The sequence below is a fragment of the Heloderma suspectum genome, chromosome 2 (genome assembly GCF_057233095.1).
Source record: "Heloderma suspectum isolate Gila_16-S chromosome 2, 16-S_ref, whole genome shotgun sequence".
Classification (NCBI taxonomy): domain Eukaryota; kingdom Metazoa; phylum Chordata; class Lepidosauria; order Squamata; family Helodermatidae; genus Heloderma; species Heloderma suspectum.
Window position 1 is genome coordinate 135,483,230 of NC_139459.1, and position 12,581 is coordinate 135,495,810.

General features: G+C 43.1%; 1 protein-coding gene across 1 annotated transcript in view; it reads right to left on the minus strand.

Annotated features, from left to right (window-relative positions):
• Nucleotides 1–5,098: 5,098 nt before the first annotated feature.
• The window catches only part of CPLX1 (complexin 1), a 226,683-nt gene continuing 219,200 nt past the window's right edge, over nucleotides 5,099–12,581 (minus strand). The window contains exon 4 of the mRNA XM_084832175.1: nucleotides 5,099–7,145. Within this exon, the coding sequence (XP_084688301.1) occupies nucleotides 6,948–7,145 (198 nt within the window). The 3' untranslated portion in view covers nucleotides 5,099–6,947. The remainder of the gene's footprint in view (nucleotides 7,146–12,581) is intronic.

Below are 12,581 nucleotides of genomic sequence, written 5' to 3' on the forward strand. Positions count from 1 at the left end.
AGAGAAATGTCAAAGTGACTTAGCACACAATCTAAGTTTGTTTTTGTTAGTCTGTTTGTTCTCAACACAGAATAGCATTCATGATTTAATATTGCAGTCTGATTTCATATGGCTTTCTCTAAGGATATATGCAGGTTCATGAAGTTCAATGCCAAACTCAATCAGTCTTTTGGCTTCCCCCCAAAGTGAAGGCCTTTAGATTAATACTGCTTGATTTATTTGTTTTTTAATTAAACAGAAAGGCTTTGGAGACACAATGTAGAAATGGGAAATGCTTGAGCTTTCTGTATTAATACAAACCAATTTTTTAAAAAACAACAACCCCAAAACCGTATACCTGAGATTGAACATATTGAGATGTGATTTTTTTTAAAAAAATGGCGTGGAAGGACAAAGAGATATTCAGAACCCAAGCAAAGAAACACACATCTCTTTGGTCTTGGTTTATGTGCATCAAATTGCTGAGTGCTGTTAGGTGTTGGTGTTTTGATAGTAGTCTCCAGATTCATACAAGTCCAAAGGTGAGAATGGGGAAACTGTGGCAACATTTTGTTTCCCCAAATGGGGAAGTGCCTGTTGTGATGTTCACAGCAGTTTAGGCACTTTGTAGGAGAAAGTCCCCTTGGAACCAGACATTGCTTCAGGTAGATTCTGGGCCAAACTACACATTCAGCAAAATCATGTGGCAGAGTCCTTCTTGGACTGTACCATCAATTCAGGCTGCAGGCAATGGGAGAACTGTATTTTTGAACACTACCCCCCCATTAAACAAATAAAGGAATCCTTGCATGTTGAAAAGCAGCACATGAAGAAGCTGATGTCTCCTTGATATGCTAGTTTTTGACACACAAGGAGTTTTTTCTAATGTGAGACAAGCTTCAAAAAAAATGTGAGGATCTACTTGCTGCCTGCAGTGGAATAACCCAGGAAGGATACAACCATGTGATTTCACTGAACATGGAGCTCATCTCTCAGTCCACCAACAGAAAGATAATTTGAGAGAAATACATTTGCTCAGCTTCTCCTTCAATCCTAGTTATTTTCTAGCAGAAGAACATCATGTCTATCTTTATTTGTTAAAGGTAAAAAACATTAAAATGTATGGCTCTGTTAATGCCACTGGGCTCCAGGTGAAGCCATGAGTGCACCCTATATTAAATTAGACCCATTAGTTCTGGTTCAGAGTCCCCTTTTTCAGCTCCAGTCAAAGTAGATCCTCATGACCAGAATGTAGAATGGGAGTTGTAGCTGGCGTGTGGTAAATCAGCAGTCCGATTGCAGTGGTGCAAGGCTAGTTTGTTCTTTTAGCCTATCATGAAGTCATTGCTTTCTTCACACCTTGTTGTAGGTAGGGATGGGAGAACCAGCAAAGTTCAAATTTGCCGAGATTCTCCAAACTCCACTACTTAGCTCAATTCATCTCGCCCCCTTTCTAGTTTGCAACCTGTTTTTCCTTTTCATTTGGAAGGGAAAAGTGTGCATTTTCATACACATTTTTCAAAAATGTACACTTCCCCCTATTGACTGAAGTGTGAACACGTGGTTTTTTTAAATGCATGTTTTAAAGCATGCATTGTTCAAAATATGTATTTTTCAAACATTATTGCAAGTTTGGGGATTTGTGATTTGTTTTTTCATGAAAAAATACATTCTTGTTTGCATTCAGAATTGCAAGCAGGGCAAATTGGAATGATTTGTGAGCTGAAATGAAATTCTCATACATCCTGAGTTGTAGGCTGGAAACAGATCTGTGTGTTTTGGATAAAGCAGACAAAAGCTTTGCTGTCAACAAAACCAGCTGTAATGTACGCTGAATTCACCATTGAGCAAGGGGTGATTGATCTGGTCCTTCTTATGGAATATATATATATATATATATATATATAAATTAAAATATTATACAAATGGCTGTAGATAGACAAGACACTGGCTCATGATTAGAGAGACATTACAGACTCCTGTGCCCAAATCAGCCAAAGCCTCATTTATTATGAGACTTTGATTAAGGGCAGATCCACCCTTACAAATTTAAATGGGTATAAATAACAATAATCCCCAGGGAATGCTGGGAATTGTAGTTCTGTTAAGGTGAAGTGGGGGGGATGGACTAGGGAAGCACTATTAGAGAATTCTCATCACCCTTACAAGAGGTCATTTCCCAGGATTCTTTGAGGGAAGCCAAGTCAGTTAAATTGGTACACACCAGTATAAAGTTCATATTCTTGCTATAGACAGGGCTTCAGAAAGCAGTGCACTCAACTTAAAACCCGGCATGTGGGAAGAAGGAAACATAGTGGTAAAACATCTAAGCAGTTTTATGCTGATATGGAGAATTAAGTACAGTTGTTGGCTGCTCAGTGACTGTAGAATCTGGAAGCTGCTGAGCTGACGTGAGGAAATATCCTTCACTTGATAGTCCCAGATCTCATTACGCTACTACTTTGCCACAAATGGTGAGACTACTTGATGATTCATGACAAGCCCACCTCCCTGCTATAATGTCATCTGGTGAGGCCCTTCTCTTGACTGGAAATAAGGTTGCTGGGCACAAGGAATATGGCCTTCTCAGTAGTGGTGCCCTTACCCCCAACCCAGGAGCAAAGTCACACTTGCTCCCCCTTATTGCTTTAAGAAGATGGCAAAAAAGATACACTTTCTGAGGGCATTGTAGGCCCTGTGATGACTACGAAAGGTAGATATGGTTGTTGCTGCTGCTGTTGACTGGTCTGTTTTTCTCTATATCCTGTAGGTTAATTATGTGTGTTTGAATTCCTAAAATTGTTATATAAGGGCTGTTGTTGTTATTATTGTTGTTATTAATAATAATAGTTTCAATGTGTTATGAGAAGTGGATCAAGTCTTCTTCTCTAAGAACTGATTGCATCAACTCAAAATGGTCAATACATTGGAAATTCACCTGTCTTCATTGCTTATCAATGGGACCTTCTCAAACTGGGGAGAGGTAACGAGTGGGGTACCGCAGGGCTCAGTCCTGGGCCCAGTGCTCTTCCACATTTTTTATTAATGACTTGGAGGAGGAGGTGTGGGGAATGCTGATCAAATCTGCGGATGACACAAAATTGGGCAGGATAGCTAATACTTTGGAAGACAGAAACAAAATTCAAAGTGATCTGGATAGACTGGAGCGCTGGGCAGAAAACAACAGCATGACATTTAATAGGGACAAATGCCAAGTTCTGCACCTAGGAAAAAGCAACCAAATGCACAGTTACAAGATGGGGGATACGTGGCTCAACAACACTACAAGTGAGAAGGATCTTGGAATTGTTGTCGATCACAAGCTGAATATGAGCTAACAATGTGATGTGGCTGAAAAAAAGGCAAACTCCATTTGGGGCTGCATTAATAGAAGCATAGCTCCCAAATCCCGGGAAGTACTAGCTCCCCTCTACTCAGCACTGGTTAGGCCTCATCTGGAGTACTGTGTCCAGTTCTGGGCACCACACTTTAAGAAGGATGCAGACAAACTGGAGAGGGTTCAGAGGAGGGCAACAAAGATGATCAGGGGACTGGAAACAAAGCCCTATGAAGAGACACTGAAAGAACTGGGCATGTTTAGCCTTGAGAAGAGAAGACTGAGGGGAGATATGATAGCGCTCTTCAAGTACTTGAAAGGTGGTCACAGAGAGGAAGGCCAGCATCTCTTCTCAATCATCCCAGAGTGCAGGACACGGAATAATGGGCTCAAGTGACAGGAAGCCAGATTCCGGCTGAACATTAGGAAAAACCTCCTGACTGTTAGAGCAATACGACAATGGAACCAAATTACCTAGGGAGGTGGTGGGCTCTCCCACACTGGGGAGTTCAAGATGAGGCTGGACAGTCATCTGACAGGGATGCTCTGACTTGGATTCCTGTATTGAGCAGGGGGTTGGACTTGATGGCCTTGTAGGCCCCTTCCAACCCCACTACTCTATGATTCTATGATTCATATGACAAGTTCAGCTCAAATGCCAAATCAGAACGCAGCAACATAATGGTCTTTTCTCCTTAGGAAATTGTGTGTGTATGGTCTGACATCACAGTCATAATGGTAATAGCTGTGTCTTTAAAGAAATCATATTCAATATTGCTGTTCATTTCATCACTTGATCATGCCACTGCTCGGCAGATCATTTCCCACTAAGATCAGGAAGACCAATACAGATTTTTTTTTTTTTAACCATTCAAGCAATTGAAACGCTTCCTTGGAAACTTATCAGTAAACTGTTTCATGGAAATGAGCTACACCATCTGCAGCCTCACATGATGTATCTGTTGCTAAGCTGTACCACTTTAGATTGCAGGTGGGGAAATGTTTGAATGCTCTTCTGCATTAAAAACAAAAAACAAATCCCACACTCTAGCATGTCAAGGAGAAAACTAGCATGGAACAATTCTCCCCTGACATGTCTCCTTTTCACAAGTAGGGAACTGTTATTACTATTTTAAAGTGTGGCAACATTCAAGCAATTGGCACTATGCCACCTGTGTAGTCTGCCATGGTATAGCTAGGCCAGGTATATCCCACCATGCTGCTGATCATGTGTTTCAGCTCTGATTCCAGCATTAAACTGGGCAGTGCTACAAATGGACAACTGTTGAGGAACATCCTGTTCTATCACACTCAGCAAGTAGCCCCAATTTTGGCACAGCTCCAGATAGCTGTTGCACCTATGCAGAAGCTGATCCCTCCTCTAGCCTGGGTGCAGAGAATCTAGAGAGCAAAAGAACTGAGAGAGGATCTTGCTGTACCAGAAAATTATGTAAGGGTCAGCTTTACAGTGTTGGTCCATCTATTCCAGTACCGTCTTCTCGGCTGGCAAAAGCCATCCAGGGTCTCAGGCATTCACTCCTTTTTCTGGAAATGCCAGGGACTGAAAATTCCTCCCCTTTTTACACACACAGCATTGCTGTACCAAGGAATTACGGCCCTTCCCTGAACGGAACCTGGCTTCAGTTTCTTCAAACGTCGCTCTAGTTGTTGAAAAATAGGCCAAACACTCAGGGTTATAGGGAATGTTGTGATGGGGACCCTAAGGGTACAATGTGTATGTGTGGGTATATTGTAAGTCAATGCAAAGTAGAAAAAACCCCTCTAAATATAAACAGCCTGATAGCTTTAATGTTATTTCATTTAGCAATTCATTTTAACAAATTAATTAAATTGTTAATAAACTCTTAACCGACAAATGCCCACCAGTTTGGAAAAGGTTTGCTTCTAAAGGAGCAGTTGGATAGAATACTGCATTGCAAATTGTTTTCCATGTATCTCCAGAGATAAAGGGCTAGAGGCTTACTTTCTTTTTTAATTGAAAATTCAGTGAATGGACCTCAAATATTTCCAAAGGGACATGGCTCCCACAGCTCTCCCTTGGTGGGTAACACCCTGATTGGCCATGAAAAATAACTTTAGGACTTTGGCAGAGTTGATTGGATAGTGCAGACTGATTGCCTATAAGCAAGTTGGAGGCTTAGAAGACTGGAGGAAAGGTCCTGGTAGACTTTCATTAATCTAGGAAGGGAAGACAACACATTTCAGACCAAATAAACACCATTCTTTCTAGCTCCGTTCTTATTATGGCTGTTCTCAAAGCTACAAGACACTTGCCTAGAAGATTCTGAGGCATTAGAGGTGTGTTCAGTTCTTGCACCCCTCTGATACCTGGGTTGAAAATGTGAATAATAAATGGTTCAGTTTCTAAATTATCTCTTATCAGTGATGAGAAATAATGGGAAGAGTAGAAAACAATAAAGGTTTGTTTCCATATAACCTGGAGATGTCCCTAGTAAAGAAGTCTCCAGGGCTGTGCTGAATATTCCCCCATTTCTATTTTGGGGCCAAAAATAGTGATTTTGCAGAGGTTATAGTATTCCTTCCATTGCTGTGATTGTGAGAATATTCACAGTTTTCTTATTTTGATAATGACTGTCTGCCCCCACCAGCTGCTCTGCATCTCCTCCACCCCCCCCCCACTCCTATGTGATTACTGCTTTTATAATATTCTGGACTTAGTCACATGGATGATCACAGCCTATCAGGGATCACATAGTGACCAGCATGATGTCACATTGCTAGGTAGCCAATCAGATGTGGCTATGTGATGACATTACTGAAGGCAAAAAAAGATAAATGGGGAATGAAAGTAATGCTTCTTTGATTGATGACATAAATGATCCCAGCCAATCAGGGATCACACAGTGAATACCATGATATCACTACACAATGGAGCAAAACAGATTTGCCTATATGATGATGTCACTTGGGGCAAACAAAGTCCATTGGTAGAGAGAACAAGAGAGGACAATATAAATGAACAGGCAAACATATTCCCAGGCATTGCCAATAACTAACTAACTAACTAACTAACTAACTAACTAACTGAAACAGGAAGGCATTTTTGACACTGCCAAAAATGTTTTCCCCAAACAGTGAGTACTTTCAGCTCAGCCCTAAAAAGGGATACACTAATGTTGTGGATAGCTGAAGTGGCCTGATCCACCGTTAGATATAAATCCAATAAGTAAGGACAAAAAGATAATTAAATAAGCCACCTGTCATTCACTATAGGTGAATCCTCTCCCCTCGCCCCCTCTGCTGGGAGATGAAAGCAAGCATGCTATCGTCCCTTTTCTCTCTTTTAATGTACACCTGCCTTTATTGAACATACGTAGAACTATGGCTTTATAATAATAAACAGTTGTGTAGACTGCAGCTTGTTAATCTTTACATCCATTTGGAGGCATCTACTAGATGTGAATATGTACAAAGTAAGAAATGGATAGGAGGAGAGGGTGGGTAGGGGTGGGACCCGAGTGAATGAGAAGGGGACAGAGGAGTGGGTGGGAAGAGGTTGCGTGATGTGTGGCAAGTACAAATTCCCCATTTGATAAATGAGAAATCCATTGCTTTACTGTCCATGGACAGGGTGGCAGTCTGTAGCCGTTTACTTCTTAAACATGTCCTGGAGGGGACCGGGCAGGTATTTGATGACGGTGTCTAGAATGCTTTCGTCTTCCTCCTCATCCTCATCCCCGCAGCCAGGGGGGATGGCCTTCTTTGGACGTGTCAGGCTCCCTTCAGCATTCGCTTCCAGAGCAGCTTGCGCCTCTGCTTCTCTCTCTTCCTTCTTCTTAATTCCATACTGCAGAAGGCGTGAGGGTGGGTTTGTGGGGGAGGGGGAAGAAAAAAACACACACAAGATGCTGTCACTCTCTCAGCCGACACCCAGGCTCAAAGCAGGAGAGGACGGCTGCTCCATGTTAATATTTGCTTTCACAGAGATCTCATCTTGCCCGAGTGCGCGGTGGTCAATATTGCGCTGAGCCTTTAAATCAAACAGTAGTTTTAAAATGTCAGGCCAGCCTTGAATGATAATGACCTCTAAAAATCAAAGAAACATTATATAAAGACTAAATCCCTCTTTAATCCCCCTGCTCAGTTGCACAAACATGGAATACAGAAGACCGAGTTTTACCAAGTGGTAATTTATGGAGTGGGTATGCCATTTCTCCATGGCTCCTGTCCCTATTATGAGCATCATCATCATCATCATCATTATTATTATTATTATTATTATTACCCACTTTCCTGCTTCCTTGGATGTTTGATGGAGTGATAAAATCAAAGGTGGCTAATGAACCCCAATTATACCAGATTTGAAACTCTGAGTTTGGCAGCTGAAGTTTTCAATCCCAATCTAAGCATTTTTTTTTTAATAATCAGCAAATATCCAAAATTGGGCCTAAAAGCAGGGTAACTACTTATGAATTGCCAAAAGAAAAAGAAAAGAGGATAGCAATCTGCATAAAATTTGCATATGCTAATTTGTATATACGGGTGCAAATTTATAAATAATACCAACAGAAATACAGTACAGTGGGGAAGACTGTGACCAAGTGACTTGTGTACCTTGCTCATTCTGCTCTCCAGGTGTTAACTGTTGATGGGTGACTTCAAGTCCCCCCTCTGCTCTCCCTTCTTATGCTTTTCTTAAAAAATCTTTTACTGGAACTGGACAGGACAGCCCTTCAAATAGAGGACAGTTTTCTGTAAAGGAGGATACATGGCCACCCTGACTTAGGTCTGGAAAGACCTGGGTCTTCCCAGCGGCCTCTATGCCCAAGTGTGCATCTAATAATGTAACTGAGCAAAGGTAGGGTGGCTATTTGCACACTGGCAAAAAGAGAGAGGAAATACATCCCCCCAAAAGGCTGCAGCTGGCCGCGGCCAAGGGCTCCGCAGAGTCGCTGTGAAGCCAGCCGGGGAGGATTCCGGGGGGAGGGATGGAGTGCCTCCCCCCCACCGCGGATGCCCCGGAACGGAGCCAGGTAAGTGTTTCGTACATCCCTAGCTCCTCTGTAGGGATGTCGAAGAAATCCACGATGGAACCAAATGAGTTCGGATTTTTGAGAATCCCATGGATTCCATGGCAGAAAGCTTTCCCTGTGCCAGGTGGATTCCGTAGACCATTTTTCTTACTTTCCTGAATTTTGTGCAAATTTCATCGTAGAAAAATAAAATGCAAAATAACGTTTTCCCCATAGGCTAAAGTATGAAAATGTGCATTTTGGGGGAATTTGCATATTTCCCCATGTGCACATTTTCCCATGTGCACATTTGCGCATGTGCGCATTTGTGCATATTTGGGAACAAAAATAATCCCATTCCATTGATGGGCAGATGATGGAATGAAAGGCACCTGACAGTCCGTGAAACACAGACAGCATGGATTTTACACAATCCGTACATCCCTACTCCCCTGACATGGTTCAACATTTAGCACCTGAGCAGCATGCAGGTCACCTGGACACTGTCATTTCCACTCTCATGAAATATATTGTATGTCTAGTTAAGTTATAGTTAATTCTTTCTAAATGTGTCTCTGTACACATCAATTAGCATATGCAAATATTATGCAAACCGATGTTCTCCTTTACCCTCTTTTTTTGCCTATTGGTAAGCGGCCACCCTAGGAGTCACACACTGACTACAGCAGTTCCTACACTCCCCACATAACATACGGGAGCGCCTATAGCTAGATGTTAGAAAGGTTCCTTCTTACAAACCTGAGAATACATAGTTTTAAAAATGATATCAGGAAAAAAAAAAATCCAGAGCCCATCAGTTCCGACTCTGATATACAAACCTGCAGCCTCAAAAATCCCCTGCAGCTATGCTTGGCCACACAGAGCCATTTCAATTATGCTGAGTTAAGGAGGCACTTCACAAGCCAAAAGGTGCAGGGTGGGGGGTGGGGGGGGAGATCAGCTTCTGCAAAATGACTCCTTCATCTCATCCCAAGGTAATTGCTTTATCTGGATGTTCCCCACACCTTTTCCTTTGGTTTTGCATTCTAATTAAACCACTGGATGGAAATGAAGACGGAATTCAATACACGAGTTTCACAGGATAACCAGTTAGGACAAACTCTCCATAAAGGCTGGTGAAACACTTGGTGAGAATGAGTGGTTTCAAAAAGAAAATTACATGGGATTTAAAAGAGATCAAAGGATTATTCTAGGACAAACTGTTCAGCATCCCCCTGCACTGAATATGTAAGCTGCAGGTGCTCTTTTGATGGTTGGTTCTTAAAAAAAACACCTAATATATTAAACCAGAATGATTAGCCAGCACTGCCAATAACTAACTCCTCTCCACTTTCTCATGTACTCTGCCTCCCAAGGAACAACTTGGTTCCCCAAAACTCCTTGATACTTAATGCAGATTTCCCTTTTGTACTTATCCATTTATTTAAAGTACTGGTATTCCTCCTTTCAGGGCCTTCCTGAGGCAGCTTTCAACAGTTAGCTAGCTTTATATACATAGCAGGATAGTTTAGCCTCACCATGCTTAGCAGGAACGTTACGCTTCTGCAATGAATTTACAGTCTAATCCACTTGCAATGCTTCCAGTCCAGTCCCCCAGTGACCTTCCTTTTACGAATCTGCACCTGCTCCATCCTTCCATGCCTGCCCACCAAGGTTGTCCCCAGCCCTTACGCCTTCCCCCACCCTGGCTCCACCCCCCTCCTTGGGTGGTCCAATGCCCCATTCTGTGAAAGCTGGTTCCGACAATGGAAAGATTTTGGCATTTGAACAGCTCTCCCATTCAGGTATGGCTAGACCAGAGGTAGGCAATCTGGTGCTGCCCAGACCTCTTGGACTACAATTCCCATCAGCCCCAGCCAGCATGGGCAATAAGGACATATGGGAGCTGTAGTCCAAAACATCTGGAGTGTGCCAGGATGCCTTCCCTGGCTTAGACTGCCCTGACAGTCTGTTCCCTGAAGCTCTTCACGTCTCCATCCCAGGCATTAATTCAGCGAGTCATGGGGTTGCAGCTAAGCACAGTGGGGGGCTACTGCTCCCCCCCTCTCTGGCCTCAATGGTGGCAACTGAAGGGGAGGGGGCTCTCAGCTAGGCCTGTATCTAGGCCCAGTGGAGGGGTACCTGACTCCAGCTTCTTCCTCTCAGTCTGGAGGCCTCAACGATGGCCCAGCTGGAGAAGATGTCACTCCATCCTTTCGGGCAGAGCTGTTGGGGGGTGTGGGGGTGGCTTCCCTTTTTGTGTTTGTCACTGAACCACAAGGAGACTACATTGTCCCCATATCATGTCAAGCCTTTTTCTCCAAAGTTTAGCAGTCACCTCCATGCCAAGATCCTCTTTAGCTCCCTCCAAAAATGAAAGCCAGGGCTGGTCCTTCTGTTCCAGTAGGGTTGCCCGATCTCCTGAGATTCAGACTCGAGGGCAGGAGGCGGTGCCTGGGATCTGAGGCTGGCTCCTGGTGGGTCAGGGGCTGGTGCATAGTAGGATGAAGGGGAGAACCTGTCAGAGATCTGGTCTGATGGTTAGCTCATGGTTTGTTGCCCTACCTAGGGTTTATTTGGAAGATGATCGAACAAACCACAGTTTATTTTCTCAGTTCCTGAGTTGTTTGTTTCCCTCCTCCTTTGCCAGCTCCCTCTCTGTATATGAAATGCCTTATCTATATATCTCCCTCTTGACCACCACCTCTGTAGCCTGAAGAAACATCCTATGAACAGCCCACAGTTCTGGGTTCACATTTAATGGCAACCCATGTTTAAACAACCCAGAGTTCACAACCCAACAATGAACCATGGGTTCTCTTTCTGAGCCGTTCATGGTTAACAAACTATGGTTTGTTAGAGCAACTGGGTTCACACATCACAACAACACTGAATTCAGCAACCCATGGGTTAATAAACCACGTGAACCAGGTTACTGACTGGCATGGATTACACTTAGTGGGGGTAGAATTTGCCAGTGTGTGGCCAGTCAGAGCTATTGCCCAATGAACAAGGTATCAAAAACCAATAGGAAAAGCTATTGTTTTTTGTTTTGGTACCACAACTAGATAAATCCACCAGGAGTGCCCGCTTGAGTTAGAAAGAGGCCCATCAATGGGCACTTTACTGTGGGCGTCGTCAAACCTGGAGCCTCTCCTGGTCCCACCCTAGACCCTATGGATGCCCCATCCATTTATCACCCTTTCAAAATTTCCTCATTTGGTTAAAATCTAGTCAGAGGGCTCCAAGCACTAACAACCAAAGGGCATATTGTGCAGTTATTTCATCTTTTCCTCCATAACTGGTTATTTGTGTTAAGAAAAGAGACCAAAGAATCAGTGGAAGAATAGGGGCAGGGGGTATGGAAGATGTCATTTGGACTCCCTGCAAAATTCTTTGTTTGAAGCATGGCAATGACACACAAAAAGCCTCAGATTGGATCCAGGATCTGTCTTCCACAAGAGGAAGGGCTTTGCTCATGTAAGGTCCCACCACCTGATTTTTGGGAACGCCCCCCCCCCAGAGCTCACCCCATTCAGCAGAGTCTCCTGGCTCTCTATGTAGCTTCGGGGGGGGGGGGTCCTAAATGGGCTACCATGGGAAGGAAGGGGTGGCGAAGTCCACTTCCATCAGTGCAGTTGATCCTGCTTGAATTTGGATCCAACCCAAAATCTGGAAACCCTCCTAGTGCAAATGAGATTCTGTGTGATATGGAGGTGTCCAGAAAATAGACACTTGATATTTGAAATTATTTTCTTTTGCCTGTTTTGTTTCTTTCCCCTAAATACTCCTTCCTTTTCTTCTGCCATTTCTGCCATCCCAAGCACCCTAACCCTTGCTAAGATCTTCCTACTGCGATTACAGATTTTGCATCCCCATGGGTATTGTTCAGACTGAAATAAATTGGCACAGCTAGCTGGGTGTCCGCATTGACCTTTAGTGCCACATACCCTGGAACACAAACACACACTGGCATTTGGGACTCTCTCTCTCTGTGTGTGTGTGTGTGTAGGTGTGTGTGTGTGTGTTTTTAATCACCTTTAAAGAAAGGCGCTCTTCCAGCAAGTATTATATCTTTTGCTGACAATCAACTGGTGAGTCTGAATGAAACCTTTGTTGTTCTGTTTTATTTTATTTTATTTTATTTTATGTATTTATTTATTTACAATATTTGTATACCACTCCATGTCTAAAACAGATTTTGGAGCAGTGAACACAAAAGATAAACCGGTAAAAGAATAAAAGGATTAAAATACCATATTAAAATTACG